Source organism: Malurus melanocephalus, unplaced genomic scaffold, assembly GCF_030028575.1.
Source record: "Malurus melanocephalus ecotype Western Australia unplaced genomic scaffold, MMel_1.1 scaffold_48, whole genome shotgun sequence".
Lineage (NCBI taxonomy): Eukaryota > Metazoa > Chordata > Aves > Passeriformes > Maluridae > Malurus > Malurus melanocephalus.
The window spans coordinates 497726-523137 of NW_026623280.1; the positions used below are offsets into that span (position 1 = coordinate 497726).

A 25412-nucleotide genomic window follows, 5' to 3' on the forward strand; every position below is an offset into this window, starting at 1 on the left:
GAGCTTCTAAATGGCCTGCAGGAGTCATCAACCTTCCCAAGCTCAAAAATCATCAGGTCAACAAAATAATCCAAACACAAAATCAACGAATGCTGACAGTGAGGAGGCAAACTAAAAGCAAAACAAAACAGGGATATAAATTTCAGTGGGCCAGGACATAAGCCARCTTCTAATGGAAGGGTTAGGAAGCAAATTCCTATATATAGCAAGGTTACTTGACGCTTGTCCACTCCAGGGATCCTTACAATTTTCTCTGAGGCGCTTGTCCTGGCTATTCTGGGTGTGAGGATAATGGCTCAGACATATCTGGGGCCTGATTCTCTATGCAGCTCCAGTCATTGGTGTTTACATAAGAAAGGAAGACATTTTAATAGTTACTCCAAAGACAAAAATTATTCATCTGAAAAATTAGCATCGTATTTATTGCTATTTCTTGCAGAATCGGGGTGTGTGAGCCTGGAGCAGAAAACAGAAACATTGCACTGAGAAGGTAAAAGCAGAGAAAAGTAATTTGCCGTCTAGCTGCTAATAAAATTCTAAGTTTCACAGACTTTTGGGCCAAAGTCCATAAATTATTTAGTGTTGCTACCTGCATAATGTAGGTCACAACCTCCCTCTGTAATTAGGCTAAACAGTACCTACTTCTATTTCAGCTCTGTAATAAAACATTTAAGGCAACAGTTCTGATTTCAGGACTCGAGGGATGGAGAACTGAACCATGCCCAAGATGGGGTGTTCCCTCCCTTCCTCACGCTGATCTCAGCACGGAACTGCTGCATCTTCAGCCCTTTTTTCCAGCCTGGAGTCCATGGCTGACAGCACCTGCTGAGTATTTGTACATAACACAGTGGAATTTTACTTAACCCTTGGATAAGCTAAGCAAACCTAAGCAAACCAGACTTTTTTCTTACACTGAAATTTTTCCAGGTTAACTTCGTAGCTTTAATTGTCTCTTCCTGGGGTCTTTCAGGGATTGTGTTGGTACAGCTTCACCTTGTGTGTGTGAGGCTTATTCAGTGATTAATGCTGAAAATCAGTCTTRGCCTAGATCCTTCTCTCAGGACAACAGAGACACTTCAGGAAGGGTCTCACAGCAGCAGGTGCTACAGGCAGCCTTTGGTGAGTGCTCTACACACGTGGCAAATCCTCAGCTGCCTGTTCTGAACTTTRGGGAACAGCTGCGGTGCAGACATGGAACATCAAACTGCATCTTGTGAGGATTTCCCACAGGGAATGGCTGGAGTAAGAGAACACAGCAGCTACCACCTTAAGTGACAGTGGGATCAGCACTTAATATTGGAATAAACTCAAGTGGGAGAAAATTTACATGACAGAAMTTAATCCAGCACCAGTTACGCAAAATTGCTTCAGCAAGTATTACTGCAGGCCTGTGGGCAATCAACACAGTTTAGTTTGAAGACTTTTACTAAATATTATTTACACCAATTTTTGTCATCAGTTTTGGATTAGGAATTTCCTGGAAAAGCAACCCCACCCTAGTTGTTAGGATAGGATACAAAGTTCAGCTCYGAAGGCTCTTAAAATCACTTGTCAGGCGAGGTCCCGTAAATCATTTGGCCATGGTGTAACAGGGCAGAGCGTTGCATGTAAAATGTTCCACTGGTTTTGCTAGCTGCAAGAGAGTATTTAATCAGAGCAGAGGCAAAAAAAAAACCAAAACAAACAAACAAAAAACCAAAAAAACCAAACAAAAACAAACCCCAAAAGCAAAAAGCAAACCAAACCATCAGTTCTGTTCTACAGATTCTAAGTTTGCCATTTTCAGTGCAGAAAAATGTCTCATCTAGTGAAGGAAGTTTCCTCTCTCCGGATACCCCTCATCTGGGGCACTCTGAGACAGGGGCAGGACAGCCCTTRACAGCTCCAGGTTCCTCCCCTTCAAATCCCTGCTGATGAGGAAGACCYGGTGTGCCTGCCCAGAGAAATGCAGAGGGAAGGGAACACAAGAACAATGTCAAAAGCATCTTCAGTGTTTCCAAAAGTGCAGAGGGAGTCAAAAACCCAACAGCTTCGCCATGAAGGAAAGGCAGAGCATTCACAGWGCTGCTGCACCCATCCCCTCCAAGGGATGGTGGTGAGGGTGAGACAGGTTAATCACCAGCAGCCTTTAATGTCATTGCATCTGAATCTGAAGTTTCACCTTCTGCAGCGTTGCGTGATGGCATCTGCTGCTTCTGAACGGATGAAAACCAAAATTGTGGGGCAAAGGGAACAAAAGAAGGTCCAGGGTGCAGGAAGACAGTGAGTCGAAGGGTCATGGCTCTGAGCTGGGAGCGTGCAGCCCCACCAAAAGGAGCAGCTGGAAAGAGCAGTGAGCAGCCACCCCTCAAAAGTGAAGAAACCCTCCCTAAGGGACTGAGCAGCATTTATTGCAGCTCAAAGGCAGCCAGGCCTTGCCTGGAAACAAGGGGACTGTGGCGAGGCAAACACTGGGTTAGAAACTCTTCCCTTCCAGCTTTGCCATTTTGAGTCAATATTCAATATATGGTCTCACAATGTTGCAGAGGGAAATCCTACTCACCTCTGCTCCTATTCATGTATGTGCTCAAAGGGTAAAATCCTCCTTTTTATTTATTTCTGTGTTCTTATTTACAGTAGAAACTCTGATGCAGTCCTCAGTTGCCAGAATATCTCAATGTATGTATTTTCAGGGATAATTTCTCTTCCTGGCAAATACCTATTCCTTGTGGCTAGATGATCTTCCTTTTGCTCAGTATCAAACATAAACTTTACTAAATGATTTGGGCCACTCAGCAACTTGTCCTCACTAATCACTGGTTTATTCATATAATTCATGRAAGTATTGTGTAGATGAACAGATCTGAAATTATACTAGCACACCACAAATGAGAAATTTCCTCTCCAAGAGTAATTCAGTATAAATTGACCTTTAGTTTTTCTTCTTCAGATTCTCAAGTGAGATTATGAAAAACCAACTATATTGTCATACAAAAATCAGCCACATTTGTCATCTGATCAAGTTTAGTCCTGTAGTTTTGTTACGCAAAACCAGTGTTGCTTTTTCCTAAAAGCCATAGAGAAAAGCTCTCTGAGGTTTATTATTTACTCATTTATTATATAGCTATTATTTATTCTTTGTATGATATAGCTCATTATTTACTCTTTATATAGGCCCAGAGTTTGATCTTATTGATCCCTTTCACAACATCCACTTTTTTGGAACTTACCCAGTTTTCCTAGGTACTCTTAAAAATCTGCACATCACCATCCAGTGAACTCCCTGCTGACTTTAATCCACATAAATCCACTCTCTGTTCTTATCAGCTCTTAATACATGCACAATAATGCCATTCACAACAAACTCCATGACTTATTTGTAAGCAAAAATATTGGCAGCCTTTATTCAGTTTGAGCAGATCCAGCACTCCCTSCTCTGAAATTCCTGCTGCACCACTTCTCCAATCCCAGGGAGAAGCCTCAGTCAGACCAAGTGGCTACCCTGGTACAAAACCAGACTGACATTGGAAAGGACAGCAGACCCAAGASACCTTCCCTGCTCCAGAGAGCCCAAGGACATATTGAAAGTTTAAGTACTGACAGATTSTAGCTACAGACAGGTATTGACAAGAAAGCCTTTTTTTCCTCCCCCAGGAGGTACCTTTTCTTTACCTTTGGGATCAAAGTAACTGCAGCATGTAACACACCTCACCACCTCAGGTGCCTGCTTTTCTACCTGYAGCCTTTCAGTATCTTTCACAGGATGAATTTTTTTTTTTTGTAAAATCAAGACAAAAATGGTTTTCTTTGTAAACCAGAGTAAGCATGTGTGACACTCACATACCTTTTTTTATTTTGCTGTTTCAGCTGAAATTAGTGGTATTTAAAAATGAAGAGCACCCTTTCAGAAAAACTGCCAGTTACCAGAACAGCAAAAATACAATAGAGTCCTGAGAGATAAAAATTTATTTATCTGATCAGCATGTCATGATATGGTCACAACTCATACAGCTGACATTCTCATAGCCAAGAGGGATGTTTTTTTTCTTTTTAAAAATACATTTTTCTTTCCAGCAGGAAGGATTTTTTTTTTTTTAAACAAACATTTCATACTAAGCAGGAATTAAAAACAATGGCTTTTTCAGTATGACAACACAGCTGGTAAGCACTGGATCCCCCACCAGTGTCTTAATATTCAGATTGCAAGTTTCCCTCCCACTCCCAATTCCCCCCACCCCTCACAGAAAAACACCACACAGAAAAACAAGACAAAACCCAGAAGGGAAACAAAGAGGTAGACRTCACTACAACCACGGCGCTGCTTTTGAAATTGTGCAAGATGTCTCATGATGCTCCAAGGAGTTCCTTTCCCTTTGTCAGACGYTGCAGAACTGGGCACCAGCAGCCACCACAACAGGTGACAGCAGCTATTGGAGCCATTGCCAGTGACAGGAGCCAAGAGCCATCGCCAGCAAGAGGTGCCAGGGCCACAGAATGAGTGGRGCTGCCCCACTTGGGGCTGCTGTGCCCAGCTGCAGTGGCTCAGGAACAGATCCCTCTTTCAAACTCTACGGATCTCAAAATGACAACCTTGCTCCCAGCAAGGCTGGAGTCACGTCCTTCTAGGAGGCAAACCAGGGTCAAGGGGGCTCAGGTTCTGCTCTTGCAGGCCCTCAGCTCTCAGAACTTTAAGAAGACTCATTGCTACAGTGACTTGCAGAGAAACTCTGCAGCCCAGGCACCAGCACAGATTCCAGCAGGTGCTGGAGTGAGTGAAAGCTGCACAAGCTGCTGTCCTCTCTCCCCTCCTGCTCCACTCCTCCCCTAACCACTTCTGGCACTGRAACATTTCCCTCCGTGTCCTTCCTAATAATGTTCTGTATCACAAATTAACACTGCAGCTGTACAGTGCACCAAAGTGGTATTTTACTACTTGTTGTGTTTATGGTAAGCACAGTAAAGCTTGTGTATCTGTAACTTATAAGCACAATAAATACAACAATCAAAAATCTTCTCAACTATTAGGGAACAGAAGCGTATGAAATAGTCTTGAAAAGAAAAATCAACTCTTTTTGCCACACCAGAAAAAAAAACAAACAAAAAAACCCCACAACCCAAAAAAAAAAACCCTGAACAGGATAAAGAAAGAGAAACGCTGCTTCTGGTGTCTCTCTATATTTCTGAAAGACATTTTGGCTGCTGGAAAGGTTTTATAAAAAAACCCCCAATGAAATAAATTCAGCAAAGTAATTCCAAACATGGCCAGCCCTTCACAAAAACAGTGACAGTCACTCACAGCTTCTGTATCCATTTTATCACACAAAACAAAAATAGAGGTAATGGGWAGGAGAAAATCAGAGGTGAACAGAACTGGTATAAAAAAAAATGCTGTTCATCATACAATGTGAACATCATAGTGGAGTAATTTTAAGGAATTAACTCATTTTAATAGGACAGTTGTTTGGTGAATAATGACTTCATTATCTCATGATAAGTAAAAGGTCTAGCTTTAAAATGCATAGAATCCTTTCAGTGACTTCTACATSACAGCCAGGCAGTCTACAGTTCTGAGAGAAAATGTACAGCTGCTCAGGCGCATTTCTAAGGTGTGCAGACATTTTAAACCAGAGCATGGTTTCCATTTTGCTCTTCCCATCATTGCTTTGTATCTTTTAAAAGAAGCGTAAAAACTATCAAATGTGCAATTTTGCAAAATAACCCTTTATTTCATATGGCTCCATTATTTCCAAACAATACAGAACCCCAGATGTATAATTATTTTGTGTGATTGTATCAGATCACCACAAAATCTCCAGCTGACTGTCAAGATGAATGCATCCAACCCTGGGCTCGTGAATTGGAAATCCCAGTTTTAAGTACCTTTGGTCCCAAAATTTATGTCAAGGCAAAGCGGAGCAGTTGAATCCTGTCACACACAGTGATCGGTATCTGTTATTATCTCGTACAAACAGGTGAGAAAAGTTAACAGCACTTTATGGCAGTGTCACACACAAAAATGTTTCATCATCTGCAAACCAGATGAACAATGAGCAGTACCACAGTGATCGCTTTATTTTTACTGCAAGATGCACCTTATTTGTGACGCTGGGGGAGGAGGACAGGGAAGCCTTTAGTTTTCCAGTAAAGCAAGGTGAACTGAAATTTCACTGTTCAACAACTGGTGAGAGCAACTTCAAAAAAAAGAAAAAATAAAAAGCGACACCATGGTTGCAAGACTCAACAGAACCACAATGGAATCCGAGTGAGACCAAAATGAAGGYGCACTCATTCATCCCAGGGCACTGGAGAAACCGCTCAGCGTGGATGGGCAGGTGCTCTTCACATCATGGGATTCACAGAGCAGCAAAGCTAAACCGTGAGGACTGACACAACTTCAACAGTAACAACTTCTTTATGAACAATTAAACATAGAAATGTGGAGATGTTTTGTGTGCAACCCTGGCAAAGAACCATCTTTATTTTTGTTATTCTTATTATCTGCAATGCACTCAAATTGCTCTGTTCTCGCTTCTGTGTGCAACAGCTTTCAGTTATCAAATTTTTCTGTAAATTTTTCATTTTTGATCATTTTACACACTTTTCCATTAATTTTACCTCAATATAAATTCAACACTGTATTAATTTGTGATCAACTGTATGGTTCATTAACATCACTTTCTATCAAAATGCATTTTGAACTCTCCAGAGGAGGAAACCCATGGATGGTGCAGCAAAATGCCCACTACATCTGAAACTGCAGCCAACTGCCAGAAGGTAGAACYGAACTGCAGCTGACAGGAATTCATGTTTTACAGACTCACCTGCTAAGCTCCACAGTCTGGACCAGCATGGTATTTTAGCACTGAATTTCCTACATTTGTATCCATGTTACGATTTTCCCTTCACAGCAAAACTTCCTTTTATCAGATTTATTCTCTTTTGTGAAGCAGCACCCAGGATGGTGCTAGGAGGGTCCTTTGGAGCTGCTTTCCAACGGTTTCATCCCGCTCGGCCGCCAGGAGCCGCGGTGTCACGCACTCTTCACATTTTCCAGTGCAGGCAGGAGAGAAGCCTGGGACCTACCACTATTTACTCACCCTACTGAAACAACAACCAGTGCTTGGAAACAAACGTCTGGCAACAGTAAGAACTACAGAGGAACAAAGTGAAAATGAACAGGACCGGATCAATCAAACGCTTGTCTGAACCATTACTGCGCAGCGCCAATTTCTTGAGGCACCACGTGAACACTCGCTATTGACTGCAACCCACTGGGAAGAAAAAATAAAAACACTGCATTTGAAAAAACAAGATGCTCTTACATGGAGTTCACAGGGTCTACAAAGAACAATCTCCCGATGTGAGGAACTGCTGTGCAATCTGCTTAAATAAACTTCCCTTTTTATATCACTCCAGTCTGTCCTAGCTCAAAATAAACTGAGCTGTACTCTGGGCATCTCTGTGGTTCTGATCAAACTACCTGGGGGAGGACAGCAGTGAGTAGCTTGCCACCTGTCTTCTGCAGTTTGAAGAGTCAGTCCCACGGGCAGCAGAAATAACCACTTACACACAACCGTGCTGGGCTGCCCCAACGCCCCCTGTAAAATGGCAGATTAAATACATTCATTCCATCAGCTGAACTTCAGCAAGAGCAACATGAAACAAAAACACTCCTCAGACTCCCTCCCTATCAGGGCATACCTACCTTTTTTTAATGGTTACAGCACAATTTAGGTGCAAAGAGATGGTATTTACAGCATCTTATTTGCAAACCTTGCCCAAATCACGAAGCCACTGGCAACCACTGTCCTTGGCCTCCAACCTGCAGTGGTACTGTCGAGTCAGGGAGGGCACACACATTTCAGGGGACCTTACTGTGGTGTGTCATTTTTGCATCCAAACCCCCTGAGCTACCACTGCTGCACGTGGGGAGGGCGGGGATGGCRTATTTGACAAGGTATTTTTCCACAAAGCCAGGGAAATTGGCACTGCCTCGTGTTTTGGTGCGCTCTTTGCTCCCCCCCAAAAAGGGAACACTGGCAAGGTTTTGTATTCTGCACACCACCTCCTGTGATTCATGTAGCAGCAGAGGGAGACAGAAGGGGAATCAATATTGCTAGCTCAGAGCCAAAACTACTAAGGGCTTACTTTGTTCTCAACAAAATTACTCTGTAAAAGGCAGTATGCCAACATCTGAAGTTCTGGCTACCCTGCCTGTATTTAGAGAGATTAGTTTTATTTTAGGAACAGTTCTCTCAAATCTGTGCATAATCACATAAACAAATGCCAACCAGACCTGCCAGAAGTAAGGCTGTACATCACAGACATCCTTTCAAAAGGATTCTGGACTACACATCTGAAAGTGTCTTCTGTTCCCATCTGCCCTTCAGTTCAACCCATCCTTCTTCCAGTAAGTTTCTAGCAGTAAGATTTTAGTGGTGAGCTAATTAATACTGCCCTCCTTGTAGTTATTCGAATATTTACCATACTTATTTTTTCAGTAGTATCTTCCTACAGATTTATGATAGTAATTATACCTATTTTCTTTCTTTTCAAGAAACTAGTTTTTCTTCTATTACTCCTTAACAAAACATTAAGATGGTTGGCATTGAATTATTTAAACTCTCCCACAAGTATATTTAGCACTGTTGCAACTAGCGGGGAGAAAAAAGGCCTCTATAAACCACTCAAAGGTCACCTTGGTTGGACTGCAGTATACAAAATACAAAGGTGGCTAAAAATCACCAGCAGCACCAGTAGACCTTCAGAAATAGCTACAACTGCTCTGCCTTCCAATGCACGGCAAACAAAGCTTCCCTCTGTTCCCTTAGTTTTATGTCTTTCCTTCACTGTATTTTCACCTTYGAAAGTGCATTTTCGAAACTGATGATGATGCTTGAGCTGCATTCGGAATAAAAAGGGAATTTAACCGAGTGACTTTGTATTTTCCAAGTTTCCCTAAAAACACGAGACACTGGTAGCACATGGAACCCGGAGAGCTGATGGCAAGGCCACAGCAGGGATGGGCTGATTCACCCCCCGTGGACAGCTTTTAATCACACTACGATGCTGCAATGGTTTTTTTTGAGGAGCAGTTCCTCACAGGACAGACCTGACACCAGATCTTATTTGGGTGTTGGGTTTACATCAATGTGTCTGGTACAACGACTGCTGACTGCAGTACAGAGACACCTCCACCAGCTCTGTCGAGGATCTCTGACTCCGGCACAATGAGCTGCAATAAAGTACACGTTGTGCAAATGAGGAATCTCTACCACACCAATGCTGTACACACTACTGAAGAGACAAGTTGCTGAGTTTTCTGAGCTCTAACTACAATGCCAAGAAATACTTGTGGTGACAAAGCTTTCTTGTCACAGACATTCTTCTACGGTGATTGTACGATTGCACCTTTTGTCCAAATGCTGAATTTGCTTAAGTGTGGGTGAGAGTATACATTTTTAAAAATACAGACAATTCTTAAAATAATACATCATCAGGTCACTATGTTACTGATCTTCACTTTTAGTGGAGTTTAAAATTCCCCCAAAGAGAGGTAAAAGTCCATCCAGTATTTTCCTTTACTCTTGAATATTCACATTTGCACATACAACATGATACTCATTTGCAAGAGCCTGGATTCCCATTGTGTCCTCAGGTTCCATTCCACTTTTAAAATAGGCAATGGTACAAATACTGAAAGAGGCAGTACCACATCCCTCCTGACAAAAATGCAAGTGATTGTATGGCAACCAGCCACAGGTTACTGAGGGTCATCTCCCGAGAAATCGCTTTTGTCTGACCCTGGGGTGGCGGAAAAGCTCCTACAAGAGAAAAGAAAACACATTTAATGCTTTGCACAGGAATGACAGCCTTAACACACAATTCTTTGCCACCACCACTGCTCCCAGCAAYGATGCCCACACACAATTAATTGGTTACTGCTCTATTATGCTGTCAAACTTATGGATSATTCTCCRGSATTATCAAACACCTTCAAGAAAAYTAAAAAACCCAAACCAAAACACAACCCCATATCTTAATTACTAAGAACAATTTCAATTTCCTTATAAACTTTAAGCATAATCCTGAAAGCATTCCTTAGAAGCTGCTATCATTGTACTCAACCTTTGCAGAGAGATACGACTGTCAACTAAATTTTCTGTGCTGTTTTTTGAGTTTTATTAATATCTCCATTATGGAATTGAATGGATTCYGTATTAAACTTTACAGCTGTTTGGTGGCGATATTGAGGTTCCTCTTGAAAATATAAATACACACACACAGAGTTTTTTTAAAGACCAGCTTCCACATATTGTTTGAACACTCAGTCATACTGACAAAGGCAACATTGTAATTTGCTGTGGAATTTTSCAGAAACTCTTTACTGAAATTCTTGCTCAGATGGGAAAGACTGGAAGAGATTCAGCTGACAATAAAATTTAATTTTTCCATACTTTGACATTTTCTGACTTGCAACACTAAATTAAATGTGCGTGAGTACATCAGAGCTTTATGATCTTAAGCAAACCATTTGCATATATTTACATCAGCATATTAAACCATTTGTGTTAYATTTTACTGAGATGCACAAAGCCTTGATGACACGAAGCACTTTTGTTGTTGTTAATCCTGAGCAGGGGATATAAAACCCTAAATACACCAGAGAGGACGATGTACCGCAGCATTATGGAGTCTCAACTTCTCTCAGAAGAATATGAAATTAATGATTCAAAGAGTAAAGATGCAGCAGTGTCAATTTTTAATCTTAGGAACCACACAATTTGGGCAATTAGATACCATCAGCAGCTTATCTCCGTGCTTCACATTTGCAATCACTGAGGAACTGCAATCAAGCGTTTAAAACAAAGCTTTTCTTCCTGCATGAATGCTCTTAATTAAAAAAAAATAATAAAAAGAAAAGCAAAACCAAACCAAACAAAGAGAAAGCCTAAAAACGCCCTTGATGAGCCCCATCCACCTCTGCCTGATAGGTATTTCACACTTGGGTAGATTTGCCACATCATTTATTCCCCAGTAACTCTCACAGCTAAGCTTCTATCTGTCCACTCTACRCTGCATTTATTCTTCCATGGCCCATTTGTTTTTCTGTACCAACACTGACCTCTGGTTTAAATACCCTTTTCTCTGGTAGCTATAGACACCTGTCTCTTCCCCCTCTCCCAAGCTATCTTTCACCCTTCCCTTTCCCAGCTSAGACAAGCCAAGTACTTTCAGCTGTCCTTCACAGAAATGACTCCACTTTCCCCTTAATCTTAGCTCCTGTTATCTGTCCCTCTCCCCAGTTCAATTTGTATTCCTCAGCAGGGATGATGGACCTGCACGCAGGATTTCCAGATGAGGTTCCAGTTCTGGTACAGCAAAGAGTGTTTCCACAGTTTTCTCCCCACTGGGGAGGACATTCTTTACTTTTCTCGTTACCTCATTTGGCTTATGAGCACAGTGAATGAGGAGCATGATGACTTCAGTACACAATCACTCAATTCCAACTACTCCTAGTTTATGGTTGGGCCTTTCTCCTTAATTGTATTACTGTGGGCTTCAAGGTTATCCTGCTGAAGAGTTCAGAGAAATCAAGAACTTGCCAGTACAAGTGTTCCACAAGCTGCCTAAAACACCTTCACCTACAGCTGTGAACTCAAAATGTTTTTAATTTTATAAATTAAATGTGTAAAATGCACCTGTAAGAAATTACGGGACTGTCTCATGTCAAATTTTAGGCTTTTTTTTTGTTTTATTTTGTTTAATTTCCAGAGGTCTAATATTAYAGGTTTTCCCCAGGTGATTTAAATTCTAGACACTTAAGAATAAAGCAAAATGGGGAAAGGTGCCTTAGGCTTTGTTTCTTTCTCTTCCCAAGTGAAAATATGCCAAGAGGGTGGATTCTTACCAATGATAGTCAACACAAACTTTTAAAGTTTCATGAAGCACTGAATGTTACTCCAGYTTTATCAACAGAGAGAAGTTCCTAAGCTGTGTGTRTTKTAAAATAATAYAATGATGATGAYGAYGAYRATGATGATGATRATRATAATAATAGTAATAAYAGTGCTGAAACAGCYCTAAGTCTTAAAACCACCCCCACCTGTAACCATGTGACAGGTCAGTACAAAGCTGGCTCTTGAGCAGCTTCAGGGATTCCCCCCACATTCCACCTCAGGACCTTTCCACAGGGTTTCCAAAAACTGCAACAGGGCTTTTTCAGAAGGCTAACACAAGCAATGCAAGCAAATTCTCAACAGTTATAAATGGCAGTAACTTTAAATTATTTTAATTAATGCCTAATAAGGTCCTATGTSATAGCATTTACATTTAAAACATGTCTTTATTAATGCATACTGATTGCACTGGCAAATTATGACCAATTATCCTATTCTGGAAGTGCATKTTAATGAATAAATCTGATTATATTAATTATACTCTCAGAAATTCTGGACTAGTTAGATTTTCTGGGTATGACTTACTCCAATAGCATAAAATAATGTCACAAAACCAAGAATTCCTTACAATCTATTTGCTACACTTRTATTTTTAAAGATATCCACAAGGTTTTTGTCTAATAAAGTCCAGTATATGCATTTGAATGTGATTTATATCAGTCTTTGCCATTAATGATGGCTGAGTGACAGCAACATTTCATAAAACCAAGTACAACTCTGGGCTGTTAAAGAGTTCTATTAATCTCTTTAAGCACTTCAATTGAGAAATTAAGCACTCAAAACTGAATTAAAGCAGTCTTCACAATAAATCATTTAACAGAAGAAGCCACAGTCACCCTGGAATACTAAACTCAGCTGATTTGAGACACTGAACACTCTTCCCATCAACAACTTTKATTTGCTAATGAAGAGAGTATTTTTCTTTAAAGAGAAGTTGCATGATTTCATCTGGAGTCTTCCTACTCAGTCTATGTTTTATAAGCTTCCTTGACTGTATATCAAAATAAAACTCAAATGTTTCCTCTCTGGACTTCATTTTTCTGTTTTATTATGATGTATTCCTGTATTTTGTATACTGAACATACACTTCCAAATCCCGTTCCCCCCTCTCCCTCCCACTGGAGGCCAAGCGACTTCAGTAYTGTCTTGGGTTGATTTTGTGCCSATCCTGTATTCCTATATTCCGTCAGCTTGTATGMACAAAAGGTGCCTGTGCCCCCGGAAGAAGGGGCAGAGGCAGCTGGGAAGGCAGCGCGGGCAGTTCAAASCCGGGGCTGCCACGCTGCCMCTGCCTTTTGGAGCTCAGCTCACTGCATGCAGCAGAGTTACATTGCTGCTGCTTAGCCAGCTCGGGTGTGTTAGCTTGGGCAAACAGCTCTCCCTGGATTTCCATCCCTTCTAGGACTCCTGTGATTTTCTGGAGTGGATTGGTGGGCCTGTGGTCCAAGAACCAGGAGGCAAGCACCAACCAGCTGGGCACCGGCAGGAACAAGCCACACTGCTCTGTCTCATCCTGGACTCCGGATGAAGCCAAGCTGGTGACAGAAAAGCACACCAAGCCCTCTGTTTCATCCACAGAGGGCTTGGAGTCCTCTCCAGTGAGGAGAGGACTACCCCCAGGTTCCCACTGTTGCCTGAGAAGCCATGAGGAGTTTTCTTTTGTTTCCTCTTTTTTTCCCTAGGACAAGAGCCGCGCCATCTTTCTCAGCACCACATGGCTGAGTGGCTGTGGGGGGAGGGGGCAGCATGCATTTCTGGACTTTCAAGTATCTAAGTTACTTTTTATCTATGTCCTGTGAGCACCTTGTTTCATTAATAAACTATTTTTCTCTTCACTTTTGCCCAACATCTGTTTCATATTGGTGGGAAAAATTATCAACTTTTTCACTTCAGAGGAAACATTTACCCTGTAATGTTTTTCTCTGAAAACATTGTCTCAAACCAAGACAGTATCAACTGTGTGGAAAAAAAGAGCCCTGAACAAATTTCTCTAGTTATAGTTTCAAAGTATTTACCTGATATTTTAAACCACATATGTGCCAGAATCCCCTGTAATGTTACTGATGCCCCAAGTTTATTCAAATTCCTGTGCTCCATTGACATGGGAAGTGTATAATGATAGAAGTGATCCTGGCAGCAAGGAGGGCAGCACTGACAGGCTGCAGACCATGGCTCCAGAGACTGTGCCATGTAATTCTCAGAGATCCTTCCCATCATCCCTYCAATCACAGATCTTTGCATTTGCTACATTATTCCACTCCATGAAATCCCATGGCAGCAAGTTTCACAGTTGAACTGTATAGACTGTATAGTACTGTGGAGAGATCTCAGATTTGTTTTGACAGCTTCCAAACACTAATTCTAACGTTGCTGAGGTAATTTACCTTTCCTAGATAATTTTTAACCATACTTCTTTGCCACATAAAAAGTAGTAATAATAATTATATCCCCTGTATTCATGTGAAGAATGCTTACACATCCTTACACCATTTTAAGATCCTTAAGTAAGAAGTAGCAAAGCACAGTTCTCTTTGCTAAATATCATCCTACCTGTTTCATAGAAATGTGTCAAGAGGTCCTCCTTTTCAATGAATCGTTGATACAGCCAGCTTGTGAGAGCTTCAGGCTCTGCAGGTACATCTTTCACTGGAAAAATCCTAATAAAGGAACAAACACAAATTATACCTAGGAAATGTATTCTGGATGTGGAGAATAAAACTCTTCTGCCCCAACCCAGCACAAAACACAGAGAACATGACTTGTGTAAATCTAACTGCATGGTTCACAATCTCTCCAGCTCACAGGTCACAGAGGCACTAAGGCTACAAAAGTGGGAAACTCCAGATTTTTATCCAGAAGTACACAGAAGACACCGGCATCAGCCTACATCAAACACTGTACTAGAGCTTTTGATAAAAGCTACTAAGTTACTGGATTTTTTTTGTTTTTGTTTTTTTTTTTTTTTAACAGAATACCACCACACTATATTGCTATCAGTAAAAAAAAAATACAAGGAGGAATAAAAGAAATAAAAAAAGAGAAAGTTCATTCACAGCTTCGAAGAAAAAACCTCAATAGGCAGAAGCCAAATAAYTACATTACTAAGTACCAACAGCTCTTCCATATTCCAGAAAACAAGTCCTCTCTGTTTTTCAAAGGATGCTGGCAGCTTTGTCTGAAATTTCCAGGGCAGGTTTTACACTGAAAACTGACCCTGGACTCAGATATTGCAGCTCTGTTTTCAAAACACCAATGGAAGAATTGCCAATATTTTGGTACTTCTATGCTGAATACTAGGTCTGCTTAAAAAACTAGACACCCAGGGCAGAATTCACTGGTACACGCATTCTGAAATCCCCAAATAACCCACTATACGTCTCTGGATTTTCTTCAAAAYAGAATTTCTAGTCATACAGTAACTGTGAAACCTCTTTAGCAGCCCCTCWGTGTCTGTTGACACGTGCAAGAACTTACATATCCACTGTGTTGTACTGGGAGGCCAGTGCAGAAGAGATTCGTGTATCAGGCAAMCCTGAAAAATTCATACTCTGAAATGCAAGACCTTTAGTGGGTTTCTCCCTCCAGGTGAGCTCCCATTCAGCTTATCATCTACACCAGGCTTCTATTTTCATTAGTGGATTTTCACTTCATTTTCAACACTGTCTTAATTAATTATAGTGAAAAGGGCTGGAAGTAACACCACAATCATCTGAGCAGGCTCTAAACGACATGGGAATGTCAGACTACCAAAACAAGGCACTTCTGAAGAATGCTTTTGTTGCTGTTACAGTTTTCAATACCTTTGCCTGCTTTGTTGCCAAGTCAATTSTCCCTCCTCCTTTCAGTTTGATGCATGGAAAAATAAGCTGTAAGTGGGGGAGTCAAGCAGCAGAGCTCTGCTCTAAGGAGTGAATTAAAAATCACTGTGCTTTGGCATACAGAGAAAACTTCCAATATAAGGAGACGAACAACTTTATTTATGAGCTATGGTATCAACATGAACTCAGCTATTTCTGTAGCCCTTGTAGTAATTCTACCTACATCTTCCTCACACTGTGGAGGTCTCTATGCTCCAGTAAGACCAGTCTCTGTAACCAAAAATTAGCAACTGTTATCTCAGAAAAAACAGAATTTGAAGAAAAGTCTTTGGCCAAAGACAAATGTTATGAAATGGTGCTYCAGTAAACAGCTCAAGTTTTCAGTCTGCATATTAGGAACAAAGACAAAGAATAAGGAACTATTTTATCTTGAAGCCCAGATGYTGTACAGCAGGTTAAAATTAAACCACGTAGCAGCAACCAAAAAACACACCCACAGAGCAAGGACCATTTYGTTCAGGGTAGAACACTCAGAAAGACTTACTCTGTGTCCCCAAACACAACCGAGCTGCCAAGCACTATTTTTACYCTCTTCTGCCTATCTGCTGTGAAGAGATAAAAGGCTCAGCAACTGAATATTGTGTTTCAGAGAGTATTTTTGAAGGACAGATGCTTGCTTACGCAGGTTTTAAGACAGTTCAGAACTAAAGAACATGTGTTGCCTCAGGACAGAAGTCTAGGRTTACCTGGTTTCTTATGCAGTCTCCATTGTAAACGCAGATATTTTTCACCTTTGCCTTAATTTCTCCCTGACCTAAAGGGTAACAACTCTGTTTTGTCAAGAATATAYCTTCTAGTCTCAAAATATCACATGATCTTGCAAAATACCTGTTGGAAACAATTTGTGAGCTGGGGGTTTAATGAAGCAGTGAAGCAGCACAGGTGACACCAGCACTGCGCGAGACTAATGGAATGCAGCACATCACTGCCCTGCTTGAATCCATCCAGGCTCCTGTGTGAATCAATACCACTGCCAGAATGCTTCAATCTCTGGAAATAAACCCTGCTGCTCAGAAGCCTGAGAAGCAATYACTGCTACACCCAGTTTGAATGAATAGTAACAGAGTGAAGAATAACTGGTTTCCCAATAATGCTACACTGGCTGCCACAACTTAGCAATGATAAGTGCTAGTGTATTTAGAAGCATTTTCAAATGTAATTTTAGATTATCCAGAGTTATTTTTATCAGCAGAACATTCTTACTAATGACTGWGCTAAATTAGAGATTAAATATTAAAAAATCCTCAAGCTCTGGAAAGAAGCCCTTTCTGTACTCAATAAGGCMAAGCTAAACACCCCTATATTTAAACTAAACATACTGCAAATACCATGGTTCTCTGCCCATCAGATGGCTCAGCTGGCATCTGTGTTTTACAAGAACACTCTCCTGAAGGAGACTGGGCTCAGGATGTTAAGTGAGCAAGCCTACTGTTACAAGACTCCCCAAACAGCAGAGCCATTGCTCCGRTGGGAGCAGGGTCATCCCCAACTACTGGATGCTGACATCTGCCAGGTCCAGTGTTAAAAGATGCAGGGAACAGTTTCTTATTTCAAGAGGTATGTAAACAGGTGCCCATGTGGTCAGGGCATGAGCATTACCTTGGGAATGCAGGATCAACAATGCCATTAGAAGCAAACAGTTTGCTGATCTCCTCAAGAATATAAAGCATTATCATCACAGAACTGCCCACGCAACAAATAAGGTCAACATGTAACATCTGAAGAGCCTGGAGTCGCTTGGGCACTTGAATCTTTCTTGCTTTTGGGCAAAATTAACYTCACATTGCATTAAAAGAAGAGCATCTTTGTTCCTGGTGCAGAAAACAAGGAATGTAATAGGACAGGATAAGAACTTGACCAGAAAATTCAAGCAGAATGGAAATACCCTTTTTCTGCTTCTCATCACAGGAACAGCCACTTTTCTCTCACTGGGGAAAGTGGGGAAGGGGCTAAAAGCAGTGATAGCACAGACTGCACCCGGGAAAATTGTAAGTGGGGTGGAAACAAAGACCCATTCCAATAGGAATTTGCAAAGCTGCTTATTATCTTCTAGCTGGAGGTGCCTACTRGCAGCTGCAATGTGACAACAGCTGCAGGACACTCYGGGTACCTGGCTGAGGGATGGTGACTTCTTAAAACACTACACAGATTTGTGTTCATGTCCCAATACATTAGAATAAATGACAGTCCRGGAAAGAAGAAAGGATTTTAATACAGAAGCTATAACTGCCAAAGACATGCTGGCATACATAAGAAATTGCAGAGAAATAGCTACTGATAGGCTGTTTCTCAGAAAATACCAAAGAATTATCAGAAATATGGCATATTTAGAAACATTTAATGTCTTTTAAGTGGTCCTTATTGGAGGAACAACCTCTGATTCTCTATTTAAATTCTGAAGCTCATAGCTACCAGTTTAAGTACTAATTGCCTTTTATTACCTGCCCTGCCCTGAATTCAAGTTCTGTATTACTCGCTACTCCATGTAAGTCATGATATTATTTGCTGTTTCAATGGCTCTAAATAAATCCAGGACAGTGGAGGCTGGTGGTAGATGTCAGGCATGACCAAAAATAAGTTACTTGCGTAAAGAAGTGCATTAAAATACAYTGCCAAACGGGATGCCCTTCTGCAACTCTCATTCAGCAGCCACAATGCATTTCATCTTATTTATAGCTGGGAGCCTGGCTTATTTCAATAAATCTGTATCAATGCAGACACAAAAATAGAACTCCCTCAGCAGCTGAAAGGTTGTTTCAGCAGGGGCACAGCACAAAAGCTGGTACAGGAAGAAAGGTGACAAAGCTGGGAACAGCCTGTGTGGCACTTCCATGCACAGCCACCCTGCGTCACAGGCTGGCTCTGACGWCAGGGCTGCTGCGCTGCAGTCACACAGCCCAAAAGTGGGATCTGGGCATCCAAGGGCATCATCCACAGCACGAAACTACTGCAAAAAGCCCCACACCATTCCTGACTGAAGGGATGCTAGGCACAGAGTCAACTTCATACCCAGGGGGGGTTCAATTTGTAAATCTTGGTTTTGCCAACAGGACTGCCRCACTTGTTGGAGAAACCTGGTGGTCAGCTGAAACACACCAAGCCAATCAGACTAAACAAGTGCCTGGTGTAAGAACAAAAGAAAAAAACCCCAAATTCAACTCAAGGCACAGGAACAGTAGGAGCTGAGAACAGCAGCCAGTACATGGCCTCGCTACACAGACACCAAACCACTCAAGTTATTTCTGCTGAGTGGAAGCGCAGTGAGTCTGGATTTAAGATCAACACACACCACAAAAGGACCCAAGCATAGAGCTAAACCATTTAGGAAGAGCAAATAAACCTTTCAAATAGACTCATTAAAAGGCAGGTCTCATAGTGATGCTTCTATTTTKAGATGTCTTGCACCAAACAGATTGAATCTCCCACAAAAACCCCAGTGTCATTTGGCCTGAAGGAAGTTCATTAGAAATTTTCCTTGAGTTTTGCGTTCYAGAGAACAAACTGAGTTTTGCAGCACTTTCCAATAAGTTCTGACAAGTCAGTCAGGGGCAAAAAGTTATTCAACAGTTAGATGGGTAGAGTTCTCACATCTTGCGTTGAAGATTCAAACTTGGTAATTGTTCTTTTTTCTAGGGAAGTTTCTTTTGACATCCTGAGGAAAACCAGGCCACAGCTTAGCCTAATTAGGAACTTCTGAAAAATGTGTCATTTGTACTGAAAAYTGAAGCATGAAAAGCAAGGTTTAACTCATTATCAAAATCGAGCTTACAAAAAAAAAATATTGCTGGATTCAACCAAGCATTCTCTGCCATTTCCATCAGCTAGAAAAACACCTGAAAATGATATCACAAGGCTCCTTGCTGTTTTTTCTACACTCTTCTGTTGCTCCCTGATAGGATGAAAAAGCAATAATCCTGCAGCAAAGGCCCAGGCTATGAGAAAAGGAAATCAATAGATTTGAACGTCTGTAAGGCCGAGACAGGTGGTGATCAAGAGGCACAGCAGAAGGGACTGGCTGAGCCTCCAGAACAAAAGCAGCTCTGCAGACTCTTCTGCTCCAGTTTGAGTGGCACAGAAAATGTTCCTTTTTTCCCCTACTGCTGTCATACATCAATACCTTGCTCYGGACTACTCTAAAAGGGAATAACCRTGTTTAAATCCTGATTCTTCTTTCATACAGCAGAGATGGCATYTGGACAAAACTACTCTTTACTCTTTGCATTTTTTATTTCTCCTGTAACTCAGTTAAAAGAAAYGACATGAAAAACTATTGTGCTCTCTTCCCCAGTTATTGAAGAATTACCCTTAAAATTTATTTCAAATGTAATCTCCTAAGACATTCCAAATTGCAAAGAATGAGCAAATTTTTTTTTCCAGGCAAAGTGAGGTATAATAACAATAGAGACACCCTTGATGTACATTTCATGGAAATTTTAGAGAACATCCATGTCAAATGCAGAAAAATAGAAACACACCCTCTGGCAGAACCAGAGCACCTCRTGAAACCCATCTGTAAGAGCTGCCAACCTGCACCCAGCTGAAGCCCTCCCAGTCCAGGGGCCGTGTGCCACAAGAACAGCAGCATGGAGGTCAGACCAAGCTCCAGCTAAACCCAAACACTCTGTTGTCAGAGCTCTCACACCCTGTGCTCAGCTGAGGAGAGCTGCTGCGTGATTTCCATCTGGGGCCCACCTCAAATGTTTTACAGGTTCAGCCATGACAACTAGAGGTTATTTAAAAAAATACATAAAGCAGTCAAACAGAGAGGCTTGCCCATGTCTAAACAAGTGATTTAGCCCCTCTGAAAGAAAAAAACAAACTTATACCCCAAAATAATTTCCAATGTTTTTCTTAGATTTCAGTACTACAAGAACTTAAACTTCAAGTTCAATGCAAGGAAGATTACATCATAGTTATGCTCGTGCTCAAAAATAGGTTTGAATATACATTTAGGAGCAGGAAATTAATTCAACTTAAGTTAGCTTAGTGTTGTTTTTAAAGAAAGTATTTCTGGAAATACTCTAGTAAAATTCTAAATACATTCAACTTGCAATTATCCCAGGGATCTGAGAGAGTCCTAAGGTGACCTGAATAAAGTACAATAGATATAATGGTATCTTATATAAATTAGGGTGTAAGTATGTTCACCTTCAGGGAAACTTGGAAGGCAGCTTTCTATAAAAAGTAAGGACAGATTTAAACACGGCTGTGGAATGGAGCTCCAGCTAGCAGCCTGTACTCTGCATCACACAACACTGACACAGCAGTGATGCTGGAGAAGGTCATTCCCACTTCAACTGCCACCCAGGGAATCCACACAAGGATACTTGAAAGCTTTCTGTAAAAGTCTAAAAGTCTAAAAGCTCTCCAAATCATCAAAAGGGAATAAGACAAAATAATGTGATTTTGGCATAAAATACAACAACATATTTGGTATAGGAAAAGTGTTAAAATACTCCTGGAGACTTTGGACTTGCAAATTAACTGCAAGCTAAAAGCAAAATGCAGCTCCTTTCTCCATCAATTTAGGTCTTGAGACAAAGAACTGCTGAAGAGGAAAGTTTTAATAGTCTCCTATCCTAGCTGTCAATGAGAATTGCAACTTTTTCCAACTGCTTTTTCCAGTTGCTTTGCTCAACTATTTAAAGTATGCTTTGAGTGAAAAAGCTGGCACTTCTTTGTCAGAAAATTAAATATATTAATCTATTAGGAAATTTGTTATTTAACAACAGCGATTTTTAATTTGTTGTCATTACTAAAAAACAAAACCAAAAAAATTCAAGTTAGGTTTACCAGCACCATAACATTAAGGTGGAAAAGATGACCTAGCCTTCAAATATATTCCCTACAACTCTATTCAACCATAGGACATGAGTACAAAACTTAAATGTCTGTCCTAAGATAAAGAATAGTCACTGAAGATTTTTTAAAAAAAATTGGTTGTGTTTAAATAAGTTGGCCACCTGTGTGAGACACAAAAAACCCACTCCCTCTTCTATCATTTCCCAGATCCTGAAATGACACTGATTTGTGAATACCTGAGTTCAATGTAAGAGAAGCAGGTTTATTTCCTACCTGTAATGTACATGGGTCACTGTTGGCTGTCGGTAGCCAAGAATCCAAGTTTGGATGTCTATAGGTTCAGCTTTGGGATATGCAATGGTTGTATCTATCACCCACTGGAGGCCTTTTGATTTGCCCTCTAGGAACAAAAAGAAAATTTCATGTCACTTATTTGAGAGTTATTCGATTTTTATATTACTTTATGAGGTATGAGACACAAGTAAGACCACAAAAATCAAATCCAGATTTCACTACAGAAATACTCCTACAAACTTCAGCCAGACCTGGTTATTTCTGTTGTTCTTACATACTGCAGTACACAGAACAGAATGGGTTCACTCACCAGGTATGAGCACAGTCACACAATATGTTGGCCCCCAAGTCAGGTGTTGCCCCCCCTTCACCAAAAGGAAAAATCCCAAAATAAACCAAGCTTCTTGGTCTGAACTTCATTTATACCTGGACCTTTCTAAAAGCATGGAGCAGCAGCCATGCAGATCCCTCAAAGGTTCTTGAAAAKGTGAGTTGTAGAATAAAGAGGAGAAACACCACTTAGTGTATTCAGGGTAAGAAAGTAACAGTGGGGAAGATCCTGCACCCACAAGGTTCCAGAAAAGGCTGATACCATGCTCATATGCTGCTCAGATTACTTAAAAACTGAAAAAAAAGGATCAAAGGAGGTAAAAATATTTGCTATTAAGATTATTCAAGAGAATCAAATTTGTAGGTCCCTTACAACTCAGAATATTCTGTGACTCTGTATAAAATCTGAATATAGGTTATTACCAGCAACAGTCCAGGTCATAAATCAACCCAGCCATGACCCCTGTCTGGCATGTCTTCAATTCACAGGTTTGCTAAGAGGGAGAGCAGAAGATCCATAAGGCAAACCAAGAAGGAAGGGCACATTGCCAAGATGGCACTCTGAGTTTTGCTTGTCAATTTTCTCTCTGCTCTGGAGCTGCCCCGTGTTTGAGGTCATGTTATGGTCAGGCCAGTAGAGCAATGCTCACTTACTGCTTGAGACACCAGCACAGCRATGTGCTCACACCATACCAGGCAGCTCTTTTAGGATTTACAAAGCTGACTGTCAGAAACAGCCACCCATGGGCAAGAGCATAGCTTTTAGTACAAAGTACAATACTCTTCAAGCCTGCAGCTGCGAAAGAAATATAACAGAGACTGATAAGAACCCTGTCAGCACCAAGGGATTGACTGTTCACCATCTTGCTCAATACAAGAACAGACACACAAAATTCAGCCAAGAGGAATGATTTTGAAAGCAAACAGAAAAATTATTCTTTGTGCAGAGTGGGGAAAAAAACCATGAGGAATCCCTTGCTAAATGGTGTAAAGGATGCCAAGAGTCAGGTAAGTGCATGGTGGGGTAACTAACCAGGCAGAAACCCCTACCTGGCTTGGGAAACAACCACAAAGGAAACAGTCAGAAACGTGGAGAGTATGTGGGAGAAGTACAGGGCTTGTTTGCTGTGTTCACACTCTTCCTCTGGAATCTACCTGGAGTCATGGACAAGATGCTGGGCTAGAGAGATGTCTGGCCTTGCCCAGAGTCGTCTAATTTTACAGAAGCCCTACCACACACCTGAAGAGATCTGCAGCAYGCAGTCAGCAGCACCCTGAAAGCCACAGCAACTGACTCCAACTAGAATGTACATGCAAGGACTGGCTTGCGAGTTGCTACCTGCATTTAATTGCCTTTAATTTGCATTTAGTTTAATTAAGTGTGGCAAGAAAATTACAGCAATGCTATCACATGTATCTATCAATTATTTTAACAAGCAATGTTTCCTCGGTGTCTGCTCCTCAGTGCAGTTATACTGCTTTGTTAAAAATGCACTCCTCCAACAGGGCTAGACAGCATTTCCTAAAATTTAGGTTRTGAGTTCTCAGTAGCATGCAACATGCTATTCCAAAATTTGACCAAACGAAAGCTACATAGGTCAAGCTGAAACATTCAGTGTTACCTTCTGGAAATACAGTATTTTAAACCCCTGACAAACGCGTGAAATGAGAACTAGAGGCTGCAGGCTTGCCAGCATCATGACAGAGTGCTTGTCAAGTCTCTCTTAAGAAAAGCACTAACTACAGAGTGCTTCATTTTTAAAGCAGCAATGAATCAGAGAAGAGCCAATGTGAAATTAATATTAAATCAACAGAAGTATTAATTTAGAAATAGATTTCATAACAAAGTCATTCATTTATTACTTTCCCAGATGTAAGGCGAGAATGGATAAAGACAAGTAAATTGCCTGAGTGAGTAAGCAACAAAGATCATTAATTGCAATTAAAAAGTGCCAGATGAATATGGGCACATTTTCTTATTATTTACAGTAAAGTGTTTTAAAATAATTTATTCAATATTTAGCTAGTATTTAAAGATGTTCTTTCAGTGGATAATGGTTTGCACTTCATTATGGGAAGACTCCTGCAGTTCTCTGATGTGCTGATTTCCTACCTCCTGCTTCTGGAGCAGAGCTACAGCRCTGGATTGCTCAGTCCAGCTCCAAACTCACCTCCAACCCCTTTCAGGGAAGGGTGGGCAAAAAAAACCTGAGAGCCCCCAGGAACCACAGGCCAGAAAAAATAAATTCTGATGATAGATCAGCTTCTACAGACCTTCTTTTAGAGCAAGCAGGTGTTAGTGCAGCTACCTCCACGTGCTCTCAGATCACAGTATTTGTGCATGCTTTGGTTTAAAATAAGCCTTACATAATCATCCAAGATATCAGACTGCCAAAAAAACCTAAGTCACCAAGGACYGAGGAAAATTAATTTTGAAATACATCTTGCTGTCTTTTTTTGGGGGGGGGTATACTGTGTTGCAACCTGTTCATGAGCAAATTTATTTCAAAGCCAGGAAGCTCTAACAGAAGAAGAAACTGAAGAAGAAACTGACAGCTGCACACAACACAAAGGAGTGGTACCTTAATATCTCCAAGAATGCTGCTTTCTGGCCTAAGCAGACCTTCGACCAAGAACAAACCCTATTATTTTTTAAATGGAGCACATTAACAGAAGCTCAAACCAAAGACTGCGGCATTAGTTATAACACGGTGCGAATCTCAGGTCTGGYATTTGTAGCTGAGAAATCAGGGAGCTGCATTTACCTGTCCTCAAGAACTCCTCTTGCCCAGCTTGGCTTGGCCAACTCAGCCACATGTTTCCGACAGCCAAACCCCTTTCAACTTTCTACCTACCATTAAAAGACACCCCTATCTCTGATTTCTAGTACTTGCTGAAAGATTGAGCAGCCTGGCTGTCAGACACTTCAGCACAAGAAGCTGCTGCAGAGGCCATACTTAAGCTGATCTCTCCAAGCATTGTTTTTATTTCCATGGTATGGGTCTGTTTGCCACTTTCAGCACGGGTGGAAGATTTTGACTTCTTAAACTGCTTCAAAATGTAAAATTTGATTCTTTTTAAATAGCACATAAACCTTCTGAACAGGCCAACAGGCATCTGCCCTACACTGCTGCACCCAAATCACACAGCAATGATGTACCTTAGTGTG

General features: G+C 41.0%; 1 protein-coding gene across 3 annotated transcripts in view; it reads right to left on the reverse strand.

Annotated features, from left to right (window-relative positions):
• Positions 1-5194: 5194 nt before the first annotated feature.
• The window catches only part of LPGAT1 (lysophosphatidylglycerol acyltransferase 1), a 59533-nt gene continuing 39315 nt past the window's right edge, over positions 5195-25412 (reverse strand). For all 3 annotated transcript variants that reach the window (XM_057365095.1, XM_057365094.1, XM_057365097.1), the window contains 3 exons: positions 21893-22019; positions 14490-14596; positions 5195-9803 (listed from right to left, as the gene is read on the reverse strand). In XM_057365095.1, the coding sequence (XP_057221078.1) occupies positions 9652-9803; positions 14490-14596; positions 21893-22019 (386 nt within the window). In that variant the 3' untranslated portion in view covers positions 5195-9651. The remainder of the gene's footprint in view (positions 9804-14489; positions 14597-21892; positions 22020-25412) is intronic.